The sequence below is a fragment of the Pollachius pollachius genome, assembly GCF_949987615.1.
Source record: "Pollachius pollachius genome assembly, chromosome: 2".
NCBI classification, from domain to species: Eukaryota; Metazoa; Chordata; class Actinopteri; order Gadiformes; family Gadidae; genus Pollachius; species Pollachius pollachius.
In genome coordinates, this window is record NC_136935.1 from 8,063,161 (window position 1) to 8,075,799 (window position 12,639).

Sequence of the window (12,639 nt, forward strand, 5' to 3'; positions counted from 1 at the left end):
GCAGGGGAGGGGGTGAGGTGCAGAGGGTGAGGAGCAGGGGCTCCTTCATGCGGCGGATCCTGATCGCCCACTGGGCTCCTCGCACCTGTTGACCAATCACAACCCACGGTGGACTTTAACAACAGCCAGTCAACAGGAAGCGACGACATGAACACAGGAAGGTCAGACACATGCATCCTAAGAGGAATAGATCTTCAGAATAAAAGTCCCCGTTGCAGTAACTAAAGCTTAGTTTTCAGAAGGTCCTTGCCAGGGTTGTCCCACGAAGCGATCCAGATATAAGCGGTTCATTCAACGAGGCTTCATTTTAATTCAATGACTTTTCAATCGGACTGCTGTTGTCAAGTTAAAGTCAAGCACACTACAGCAGCAGAGGATTCTGGGAAAGCACACAATGACTCCTCCTCCTCCTCCTCCTCCTCCTCCTCCTCCTCCTCACCGTGTGGAGGGTGAACTCCACCTCCTCTTTGACGTCCTCTGCGGTGAAGTCCACGTCACTCAGGTTCTCCTTCAGTTCGAAGGTCAGCTCGCCGTACGTCTCCGCCGCGATCACCCCCTTGGAGCCCGTGATGCTCGTGATGACGCCCTGAGCACCGGGGGTCAAGGGTCAACCGTCAGAGCTAGCCCCATGCACGCCTTAATGAAAACACCACACAACGTACACAGTCTCCCTGTCGTCCAACACCAACACACTGTTGGACATCACAACACACACACACACACACGTTTCCCATACATAGACCAATGTGTGGCGCAGCGCCACAGAATCAACACCGAGCGCCACAAATTGATTTCCCTTCTTTTTTCTGCAATTTTTAAATATAAATGTCGTTCCGTTCATTCATCTCCTCATAGCACTTTTTCCCTGACATTCTCGTTCACACACGCATACGCACACGAACACGCACACATAGAGACAAGTGCGCATTCATGTCAGTGGTGTGCGGGTACACTTATAAAGAGCTGATTCGCCCGCTGCCAAATATCCGCGGGATATTTGGCACAGTGAAGACGGTCGGCGACCGTTTCACCAAAGTTTAGTATAATATACTGTGCTCAAAAACACCTGCCGAAATTATTGTTAAAGATAATGTTGATTAAGAAAAGATAATGTTAGCCCTTATGAACTCAACGTTATTGATATTGAACATCCTGCACCCTAAGTCAGCATAGATAATGTTGGTAACGCAGCAAACTATTCGATTAATATGAAATGCGGTTATGGTTGAGATAGGCTATGGTATTAGACTGGGTACCCCCAGCCCGTTCTGCCGGCGATTTAAATTCGCTCTGCAGCAGGGGCTGGAGAGCAATACATTTCTTTCTGTTTCCGATCCGCTTTTACTGGAGCCAATCACCAAGCTGGTTTTTCCCCCTGGCGCGCTATTGGCTGGTTTAACACAATGACTGTTGCGATTGAAACGATCGTTGGTCGGATTGGTTGAAGGACTATTATTTGTATTATTATATTTATATCGTTACATTATACTTTTGATTTTGTTTTACCAAAAAAGTTAAATACAAGAACCCCCCCCATCTGGGCTCCGTTCCCCCCCGCCCCCCCCCCCTCCGTCAGGAATCCCACTCCGGCCCTGGCACCACACATTGCTTTCTGTCCGTGGGAAACACTGCACACACACAACACACACGCGCACACTTCAGTCCATCCCGCTGCTCTGCAGGCGTTCCCCCCCCCCCCTCACCGTGAGGCGGGTCTCCTTGGTGTGCTGGTAGGTGAGGGGGATCTGCAGCCGGATGTTGGTGGCCCTCCTCTTGTCCGTCACCAGGTCGGTGAGCAGGTTGAACAGCACCTGGTCGTCCTTCAGCAGCGTCACCGCAGAGTCCCGCCGCTCGTACGCCAGGTTGGTGCGCAGGTGGCCCAGCGTGGTGAACACCTGGCCTGGGTACAGCTTCTCCCCGGGCTGGACGGGAAAGAGAGGACGTCGTCACGCCCACACCTTACTTCAGCCAATTACGTCCCAGGGAGTGTGAGCGTATTGGGGGGCATCGGTGGAGAGGCGGAGCTCACCTGGGGCTCCTGGATTGGCTGGCTGACAACAGCCTCGTAGATCTCCATGCCAACGTTCTCCGTCCCCCCCGGGGCCACCTTTACGTCCGTGGCCACCTGACTGTTCTGTGACACACAGGGGAATGATGTCAGACGCCGGCATCGGACCCTCGGCCCAGCCCCACCCGGCGTGTGAGATCCCTTTACGGTCGAGGGGAGACCCACCTTCTCCTTGAGCGCGGTGAAGTGAACTCTGACCCCTGGCGTCAGGGCCTTGGAGTTCCCGAAGTAGGCTTTGAACTGGAAGGAGAACTTCTCCAGGTCTTCCCTCTCGATGTATCCGAACGTGGGCTAGGAAAACCAGGGGGGAAAAACGTTAAAGAAACGACACAGAATGGGTTTCAAAATGTTTCAGCAAGTAGTGTTTATAATGCGCTGGTCAGCAGAAGCAGCGGTGCTCATATATGAAGTGTTTCTGGACGAGAGACTCACCCCGATGAAGGAGATGATGCCAGTGGAGCGTCCAGCTGGGGGCCTGAGTAGAGAGAGACAGCTCGGTCAGAACTACACACCAGCCCGACCGTTGGCCTTCTGAAACGTTTGGGGAGACTTGGACGAGTTCGGAAACAAATCTTTTCCGTGTTCAGCTGTGTTGGAAGCTTTTGGAACCGCGCGGACGGTGTCTGGTCCGATTCAACATGCAAAGTCTGAGAGCGTTGGTGGGGGAGGATTTGAGCCATCGGATTCTCTGATTGGTTGTGTGCTGCTAGCACACTGAAGCTGATTCGCTAGCACACTGACGCTAACCCTGGGGACTGCTGCGAAAAGAACTACAGAAGCAGCTCCTGAAAGAACAACAAAACAAAACATTGAATGCAATGCACACTTACTTTTCAAACATCCTTTTTCCCAGAAGGCCAAGTGGTGTGGCCTTGCGCTCTGGTTCGGGGGGCCCCGTGGGCTTTGAAGGGGCCTTAGGCTTTGCAGGGGCCACCGGCACCACAGGGGCAACGGGGGGCGGAGCCACGGCGGGGGTGGGGGCGGCGGCCGTGGAAGAGGGTGGAGGCTCGGTGGGTGGGACTGAAATCAAAGCCTTCAACTGGAGGAACGAGAAGAGATGATCCACGTTTCAAACTCCCGCGGTAAATAATCATATATTCCTCATTCTGTCACTTCTCCATCATCCCTCCATCATCCTGTCACTCCTCCATCACTCTCTCATTTCATCATCCCTCCATCATTCTGTCTCTCCTATCATCCTCCATCTTCCTGTTACTCCTCCATCTGTCACTTCGTCATCCCTCCATTGTCCTGTCAGTCCTCCATCATTCTCTCATTCCTTCATCATCCCTCCATTGTCCTGTCAGTCCTCCATCATTCTCTCATTCCTTCATCATCCCTCCCTCATTCTGTCACTTCTTCGTCACCCCTCCATCCACTATTCTGGTATGTATACCGTGGTAAACAATGTTCTGCACATCACGGAGCCCCCCATCATGGTCCTCTCTTGGTATTCACACAGGTGGTAAACCCCCAGGTGTCTACACCAGGGGACTTTACTATGAACTCCATGTGGTGAGAGAGGCTCCTACCCACCAGACACCCAACTGACCCCCGGCCCCGGAGGACTCACCCACTGAGGCTGTTCTGGAGCAGGGTTCACCATCGGCTGCTAAAATAAAACACATTTACATCAATACATATTTCATATCATATCAATAAGTTTGATCGGCTGCCCGCCAGTTGAATGCCCAGTTGCTGTTTAACTTGTTTCTATGAGCATATCTTACCTCCGCCGTCCATCCGGGTGGAGGGAATGATGCGGGGAACGCGGCTTGTGGGGGGGGCTCAACGGGCGGCAGGAACGGAGGATGGTAAGCGACCGGCGGCGGCGGAGGAGCGAAGCCCGGCGGCGGAGGAGGGGGTCGGTACGGGTCCGGGCTCTGCGGGCGGTAGTACAGCTCTGGAGGAGGGCCGCCCGGGCCCCAGCCGCCCGGGGGAGGCGGACCCCAGCCGCCTGGCGGAGGAGGCCCCCATTCAGGGGGCGGTGGTCCCCACGGGTCCGGACCCTCCGGACCCCAACCAGGGTGTCCCCATGCGGGGTGATGAGGTCCCCAAGGGCCGTGAGGAGCACCCCATTCCGGGGGTCCTCGTGGTGCCCAGTCCATGTGCGGCGCCGGGCCTCTTGGACCCCATTCGTTGGGTGGCGGGCCATAGGGGCCCCACTCTCCGGGCGGGGGAGGTAGTCCATACCGCGGCCCGTCGTCCAGGTGGCCGTGGGTGGTACCGCGGTTCATCGTCTCCTACTCGAACCTCGGGACAACAGTGAGCTCTAGTGAGCTAGCCCAGCATGCTAACTAACCCTGCTAGTGGCTGCACGCTAGCCTCCGCCTCAGAATACACACACTGAATACAGGGGGTTTTACTGACCAAGACAATGGGCGTCGTGTACAGTAGGTTAACTAACTTGATATGTGGAGTTGTTTGGTCGCTAGCAGCAAAGATAAACTTCCACAGAAACCTTCGGTTGTGCAGAGCCAACGTGACGTCTCTGCCGACGGTTTTTTCCAAAATAAAAGTCCTCGGAAGGCGCGTCGACAGCAGTATCTGCATTCTGCAGGACCCTGTGCCTGCTCCCAGACACAAAAGCCATGGGGATGAAACCTAATACACACATTACTGACTGTATTATTACTAATATATGATATATACATTAATCTCGGCTCTTGCGGTTCACAAGACGATTCATCTCAAATTGTATTTCTCAGACTATAAGCAATTTTATTATTTTATTTATATTTCACACACAAGTTATGTATAACATGTATCACATGAATACTAGCTTTATTTTCATAAATTATGTATGGAAATGAAGAGCTTGAATCACATGGAATAATGACTCAGTAATAAAGTGAAACAAAGAATCCCAATGATAATAAAAACAGCTCTCACTTTCAATCTTTGTATTCCTCCATAAGGAATATACATAGAATTGTTACCTCATAAAAGTAACGTAATAATAAATCATACTCAAATGAGATCAGACCAATGTAAGGTAATGAACACACACCACCACGGGAAGCCTTTCATGTAGCAGAAAGTTTTATTTGGTTAGTGAGGTGAAGTTGCACGACTTCAACAATGAAATCTTAACAGATTGAACAGAATATATTCAGGACGCGAGTAACGAAACAAAGTCTTTGAATATTAGATATCCAATCACCTGTGTACATGTGTGTACAAAACCAAAACGTCCCTTAACCATTTTCATGTCCAAACATACAAATATCACAGAGCAGGTTTTTTGCTTGGCAAGAATTAAATAGCAACTTCTGGTATTTTAACTGTTATTGCATTGATTTTATTTGAGAATTACTGTTCTCCTCGTCATAGGGAAGTTTAATCTATATTCTATATTTTCATCCCATGTTTTTTTGACAGATAAACTCTAAAAGTACATTAACCCAGCGTTCCTGAAGTGAAAGCACTTGCGAAGCGAACACCAGACAGCCTTCCCTCTGAACTCAAAAGACGTGAAGCAAACAAGAGCTCTTTGATGCATTCGGAAAATATGTGAGCATCTGCATGTCAGTAAAAATAAAGGCTAAACAAAGGCATGACCCGTGACTTGTGCGGATAACATCTTTAAACTCTAAACGCAAACTCGGTTTCAACAACCGGGAGGAAGCGGAGCGAAGCGTCCCTTCGTCCCGGCGCACCGGGACTCAAGCAGCAGCAGCAGGGGGCCGCGGGGGGAGGCCGAACCCCCATCCATCGTCACAGAGCAGGGGAACAAGGAGGCAGGGACACAGCCCTGCCATCTGATTGGACACACAGGAGATGACAGACAGGGGGGGCGGGGTTCTAGAATGTTCAGAGGGTTCTAGAATGTTGGTCAGAGCTCTAGAGCCTTCTGGATATCCCAGGTGGTTCTAGAGTGTTCTGAGGGTTCCAGTAGGATCCAGAAGGCTCTAGAGTCCACGGAAGGTTCTGGAGGGTTCAGTCGAAGGGGCTCAGGTCCCGCTCCAGGTTCTCCGACTCGTCGTCCTCCGAGAAGAAGTCGTCCTCGTCGATGTCGTCTTCGTCGTAGTCGTCGTGCCACTCCGGGACATACTCTTCATCATACTCCTCGTCATCCTCGTCCGCCCCCTCCTCCCCGGTGTAGTTGTTGTTGTCCGAGTCGCCCGAGTCCGAGGCCGCCTTGGGACTGAGGAGCAGAGACAGAGGTCAACCAGAGGTCACGCAGAGGTCAATAAGCAGACGACAGTTATGGTAGCAGAATGACTCACGTCTTGTTGGGGTCCGTGTTGCTGGCGAGGTTGGAGGCTGTGGAGGCCTCGGGGTCCTGGCCCGTCCTGGACTGGAAGCCCACCCTAAAATCCTGGGGGGGGGGAGGGAACGGTCTCACCAATAGAGAACAGCCAAGAAGGGGGCAGGGTTGACCTGGAAGGGCTCCAGGGGTCATAGGTTAAGGCCACATGGGCGCGGGGTGTGTTCAACCTGTGTGGAGTGGTGCAGGTAGCTAGGGGGCGTGGTTAAGGGTGAGGGGGTGTGTCTACCTGGGTGGAGTGGTGCAGGCAGCTAGGGGGAGTGGTTAAGGGGGCGTGGTCTACCTGGGTGGAGAGGTGCGGGTAGCTAGGGGGTGTGGTTAACAGGGCGTGGTCTACCTGGGTGGAGTGGTGCAGGTGGCGTGGTTAAGGGGGCGTGGTCTACCTGGGTGGAGTGGTACAGGTGGTGTGGTTAAGGGGCGTGGTCTACCTGGGTGGAGTGGTGCAGGTGGCACGGTTAAGTGGGTGTGGTCTACCTGGGTGGAGTGATGCAGGTAGCTAGGGGGCGTGGTTAAGGGGGCGTGGTCTACCTGGGTGGAGTGATGCAGGTAGCTAGGGGGCGTGGTTAAGGGGGCGTGGTCTACCTGGGTGGAGTGGTGCAGGATGGCCGCCAGGCGCTCCTGGATTCGGCGGATCAGCTCCAGGCCGGTGCTCAGGTGCTCCGGCTTCAGCAGCCGCACGCACGACGCCAGGTCAGTGCACTGCAGCAGAGTCTCCTCTGAAACACACACCTGGGTCAACACCTGTCCTCATCACACACCTGGATCAACACCTATCCTCATCACACATCTGGACCAACACCTATCCTCATCACACATCTGGACCAACATCTATCCTCACCACATACACATCTGGATCAACAACTGTGCTCATCACACACACCTGGACACACATCTGGAGCTAAGCTGCATGTAGAGGCTAGCCGCTAGATCGCGTGTAACGGCTTAATAGCTAACAACTGCTTGGTAGCATATAGCAGCTAGGTACCCTGTAGCAGCTAGGTAGCATATATCTGCTAAGTAGCGTGTAGAGGCTAAATAGCGTGCAGCGGGTAGGTACCGTATAACTGCTAGGTAGCGTATAGCTACTAGGTAGCGTATAGCTGCTAAGTAGCGCACAGTGGCTACTGGTTAGGTAGCGTGTAGCGTATCGTACCCAGGAGGATCTGCAGGCCGTTGGTGTGGAAGTCGAGCGCCTCCGTCTGCTGCTCCATCACGTCCATCTTCTCCGTCTCCTGGTTGTAGTAGCTGTACACACACGAGTACGCCAGCACCTGCAACCGCGGCAAGGCACCACAACATGACCGTTAGCCGCTGGCTGACCGGCCGTCACACACCGCGATCCACCGCGGTCATCTGTTAGTTAACGGGTGCGTTCATGTGTTAGTTAACTGGTGAACTTATGGGTTCATCCGTTGGTTAACTGGTGCACTCATGTGTCCATTCGTTAGTTAACTGGTGAACTAATGGGTTCACCACTTGGTTAACCGGTGCGTTCATTTGTTCATCTGTTAGTTAACCGGTGCGTTCATGTGTTCATCGGTTAGTTAAGCGGTGCATTCATGTGTTCATCTGTTAGTTAACCGGTGCGTTCATGTGTTCATCGGTTAGTTAACCGGTGCGTTCATGTGTTCATCGGTTAGTTAAGCGGTGCATTCATGTGTTCATCTGTTAGTTAACCGGTGCGTTCATGTGTTCATCGGTTAGTTAACCGGTGCGTTCATGTGTTCACGGTTGGCTCTCACCTTGCGAGCCGCGGCGAGGACCTTGCAGGCGTCAATGACGAAGGTGAGCGCCTTCATCTGCAGCGCCTCGTTGATCGAGGAGACGCGCCGCTCCAGGTTCACTGCAAAGTCCTGGGGGGGGGGGGGGGCACAGGGCTTACACCACCTCCTCCACCCAACACCTCCTCCACCCAACACAAAAAACTTAGATGAAAGCGTCTGCTAAACGCCCTCAATGTGAACGTACCTTGGCCTGGTTGTGGAAGGTGCATCTCTCATTGTAGTCCTGGAACTTCTTCTCTTGCCGGGCTGCCTTGCTCACCTGCAGGGCCGACAACAAGGTGCTGGTTAGAGCCAACTTACCGTAGTGCGGTGGTACCATGGCACCGTAGTACCATAGTACCATAACAGCTGTGTTACAGTGGAGTGCGATGCTGACCATGGCCGAGCAGTTGTAGTAGTCCTTGTGGGTCGGTTTCCATGGTTTCAGGCACCGCCAGCAGAAGCCGTGGTTACATTTGGCACAGGTCATACTGAGAACAGAGCGGTGACATCACAGTTCATACTGGGAACAGAGCGGTGACAAGTGTCCTTATTGTCAGTCACTCTGGATCAAAGCGTCTGCTAAACGCCCTAATGTGCTCTGCTGTGATCTGCTGTGATCTGCTGTGATCTGATGTGATCTGATGTGATCTGATGTGATCTGCTGTGATCTGATGTGATCTGATGTGATGTAGGTGTGCTGCTGTACACACTGCAGGCAGCCCTCGTTCTTCTCGATCTGCGCCTGGCAGCTGGGGCAGCGCTTGGAGATGAGCTTGGCCAGGTGTTTGCTCTGGGCCTCCATGGTCATGCCCTCGTAGAAGCCCCCGTCGTCCATCCACTGGGACATGTGGCTGCAGCTTGCCGGGTAGTGGGCCTGGGGGGGGGGGGCGTCAGAACCACGGAAGCCTCATTCATTCATTCATTTTGGCCCATTTATGCATATACATGAATGTATGTTTCTCATTCATTTTTTTCTACTGAGGGATGGAGCTGGCCTCTGATTGGCTCTCATGGTGCAGATGTGACTCCAAAAATGATGAAATCATAACAATAAGAAACGGCCACCTTTGGAATTCAGACTCACTCTTTCATCAAACACAACATCCCACCACGAGGAGCATAGACCCCGGGGCCCGAGGGGGCGTTAATCCTTGGCTGTGAGCCCTGATTGGCAGATCATCCTGTGTTGTGAGCCCTGATTGGCAGATCATCCTGTGTTGTGGGCACTTATTGGCTGAGCATCCTGTGTTGTGAGCCCTGATTGGCAGATGTATTTTTGTTGTGAGCCCTGATTTGGCTGGGTGCCGTGTGCTGTGAGTCCCGGTTGGCAGAGCGTCCTTTATTGTGAGCCCTGATTGGCCGAGTGCCGTGAGGCGCGCCCTGATTGGCTAACCTCGGGGAAGTTGCAGCTGAAGCAGGAGGACCAGCAGCACTTGGAGCAGGTGCCCATGCTGCCCAGGCTGTCCTGGTAGAGCACCTGGTCGCAGCCCTGGGGGTTGGTGCACCACGTCAGGTTGGAGCAGCTCTCCACGTAGCCCCGCAGACGGGCCTGCTCGTACTGGGGAGAGAGACAACCACCGTCAGAGAAAGAGAGAGAGAGAGAGAGAGAGAGAGAGAACCACCGTCAGAGAGAGAGAGAAGAGAGAGAGAAAAAGAGAGAGAACAATCAAGAACGCGAGAGAGAAGAGGGTTGGTGAACTCCAACACACACCACATCTGGCGGCCATGTTTGGGGGGGGTTACCTTGGCGACCGTGTCCTTGTCGCTGAGGATGCTGAAGAAGAATTGGGAGGTGGGCTGGGAGCGGCAGTCCATGATGGGGCAGGTGCAGCTCATCACCATGTTCTGCTCCACCCGCGTACTCAGGTACTTCTGCCAACAACACTGCAGCACCACCCAGTTAGTATTACACCACCACCCAGTTAACACCACAGCACCACCCAGTTAGTATTACACCACCACCCAGTTAACACCACAGCACCACCCAGTTAGTATTACACCACCAACCAGTTAACACCACAGCACCACCCAGTTAGTATTACACCACCACCCAGTTAACACCACAGCACCACCCAGTTAGTATTACACCACCAACCAGTTAACACCACAGCACCACCCAGTAAGCATTACACCACCACCCAGTTAACACCACAGCACCACCCAGTTAGTATTACACCACCACCCAGTTAACACCACAGCACCACCCAGTTAACACCACAGCACCACCCAGTTAGTATTACACCACCACCCAGTTAACACCACAGCACCACCCAGTTAACACCACAGCACCAACCAGTTAGTATTACACCACCACCCAGTTAGTACCACAGCACCACCCAGTTAGTATTACAGCACCACCCAGTTAGTATTACACCACCACCCAGTTAACACCACAGCACCACCCAGTTAACACCACAGCACCAACCAGTTAGTATTACACCACCACCCAGTTAACACCACAGCACCACCCAGTTAGTACCACAGCACCACCCAGTTAGTATTACACCACCACCCAGTTAGTACCACAGCACCACCCAGTTAGTATTACACCACCAACCAGTTAACACCACAGCACCACCTAGTTAGTATTACACCACCAACCAATTAACACCACAGCACCAACCAGTTAACACCACAGCACCACCCAGTTAGTACCACAGCACCACCCAGTTAGTATTACGCCACCAACCAGTTAACACCACAGCACCACCCAGTTAGTATTACACCACCACCCATATAACACCACAGCACCACCCAGTTAGTACTACAGCACCACCCAGTTAGTATTACACCACCACCCATATAACACCACAGCACCACCCAGTTAGCTCTACAGCACCACCCAGTTAGTACTTCAGTACCACCCAGTTAGTACCACAGCACCACCCAGTCAGTACTACAGCACCCAGTTAGTACCACAGCACCACCCAGTCAGTACTACAGCACCCAGTTAGTACCACATCACCACCCAGTGAGCCCAACAGCACCACCCCATTAGTACTACACCACCCAGTTGGAGTACACCCCAGTCTCCATGGCGATGTGTCTCACCAGACAGCAGTAGTGCAGGCAGCTGAGAGTGGGCGGGGCCGGGCTGCCGGGTGGGCGGGGGCTGAGGCAGACGGGGCAGGAGGAGGCGGGGCTGGGGGCGGGGTCAGGGTTGCGGGTTCTGAGGCCGGCCGCCAGCACGGCGGCGTCGGGGTCGTCGGTGTAGCTCTGCACCAGAGCGTCCACGTTCCACCGAGAGGAGATCAGCAGGTGCTCCGCCCAGTCCGGGTCCACCGCCAGGGTCCCCGACACCTAGACACGCGGCACATAGATGTGTAGCACATAGAAGATACATCCTATAGATAATACAACGTAGATGATATATAATACATCCAATAATACATCATATAGATAATACATCCTATAGATAATACATCAAAGATACAGGGTGTGCATTAACCCCTGATATACGGACACCTGCTAAGTAGTTCCAGTCAAATTGTCTGTTCAGCCTTCAAAACGAGAGCTGGCAAATTGTGAAAAATGCATTAAACTGTAATCAGAAAACGCGGTTATAGGCTATAGACTCTATAGTATCTGTGGTATTAAGGCTGGGACGAATTTTGAATTATAAATATGTACAATGCATAACGTTAGCTCTCTGGCTCATAGCTGAGCGGACTAGAATACCTCCCGTTGCCAAGTCGTAGCTATGGTCCGTCCTATTCACTGGAGGAGTGGACAACGTTTACGGGAGGTTAATGATTGTTCCAGGTATTAGTCAAACCCTCAGGCGTTACCAGGGAAACTAATTATGGCTTGGAAATAACTTTATATTTGGATTGTAAAACGCTTGAAAATATTAATGAATAGTCTTAATTTATTTTCTTTGGCAAGTGATTGGTTCTAAGGCCTCTGCGTCGTCCATTAATTCCTGATAGTGGACACCTCGTTGGGCATTATCCCTTACATATAGATAATACATCCTATATAATAGATAGAATAGATAGATAGTACTATAAAATAAATCATACAACTGATAGAAATATATAGACATAGAGAACCAAAAGCTAGAGACATTCATAATTTATACAATCTGTAGATTCTATATTTTCTATTCTATGTGTTTGGAGTTTGGGAGAAACGCTAAAAAAATCAAATGTACATCCTCAGTAGAGGAAGACGTATAGAAATACAGTACAGACACGGTTGAAATATCTAGAAAAATAGAGCTGCAAAATGAAGCAGATAATACAGAAGAATTCTACAATAGTCACGCACCATCTGGACGGTTCTCTGCATCAGCACGAGGACCTCGTCCTGGGTCATGGTCCGACCCATGGAGAACAGCACCGCCTCGAGGCCCCCGTCCTCCACCGGGTGGGAGGCACTGAGCAGCCCCCCCGCGCTGCACACACACACACACACACACACACACACACACACACACACACACAGGTCAGCTTAAAATACATTCAAATCCTGTCAACCTGACCCTTTAAATAGAAAAACATGCAATTTATATTATTGAAATCTAGTCAACCATT

At 51.9% G+C, this 12,639-nt stretch overlaps 2 protein-coding genes across 3 annotated transcripts in view; both read right to left on the reverse strand.

Annotated features, from left to right (window-relative positions):
• LOC307070551 (uncharacterized protein) overlaps positions 1-4,550 on the reverse strand; it is a 21,592-nt gene extending 17,042 nt beyond the window's left edge. Inside the window, exons 1-9 of the mRNA XM_079729058.1 lie at positions 3,799-4,550; positions 3,642-3,680; positions 2,899-3,107; positions 2,501-2,543; positions 2,234-2,359; positions 2,030-2,134; positions 1,704-1,922; positions 440-586; positions 1-85 (exon numbers count right to left, since the gene is read on the reverse strand). The exon at positions 1-85 is cut by the window's left edge and continues 119 nt beyond it. Coding sequence (XP_079585184.1) covers positions 1-85; positions 440-586; positions 1,704-1,922; positions 2,030-2,134; positions 2,234-2,359; positions 2,501-2,543; positions 2,899-3,107; positions 3,642-3,680; positions 3,799-4,305 — 1,480 coding nt within the window. The 5' untranslated portion in view covers positions 4,306-4,550. The remainder of the gene's footprint in view (positions 86-439; positions 587-1,703; positions 1,923-2,029; positions 2,135-2,233; positions 2,360-2,500; positions 2,544-2,898; positions 3,108-3,641; positions 3,681-3,798) is intronic.
• A 558-nt stretch (positions 4,551-5,108) lies between these two features.
• Positions 5,109-12,639, reverse strand: part of cul9 (cullin 9) — a 32,055-nt gene continuing 24,524 nt past the window's right edge. The window contains exons 33-44 of one of the 2 annotated variants that reach the window (XM_079729597.1): positions 12,374-12,500; positions 11,156-11,404; positions 9,848-9,988; positions 9,498-9,662; positions 8,815-8,978; positions 8,499-8,592; positions 8,307-8,381; positions 8,081-8,191; positions 7,492-7,609; positions 6,921-7,054; positions 6,298-6,389; positions 5,109-6,215 (exon numbers count right to left, since the gene is read on the reverse strand). In XM_079729597.1, coding sequence (XP_079585723.1) covers positions 6,008-6,215; positions 6,298-6,389; positions 6,921-7,054; positions 7,492-7,609; positions 8,081-8,191; positions 8,307-8,381; positions 8,499-8,592; positions 8,815-8,978; positions 9,498-9,662; positions 9,848-9,988; positions 11,156-11,404; positions 12,374-12,500 — 1,678 coding nt within the window. In that variant the 3' untranslated portion in view covers positions 5,109-6,007. Of the gene's footprint in view, positions 6,216-6,297; positions 6,390-6,450; positions 6,767-6,866; positions 7,055-7,491; positions 7,610-8,080; positions 8,192-8,306; positions 8,382-8,498; positions 8,593-8,814; positions 8,979-9,497; positions 9,663-9,847; positions 9,989-11,155; positions 11,405-12,373; positions 12,501-12,639 lie in introns of those variants that run through there. The other variant, XM_079729598.1, reaches the window with a different exon arrangement.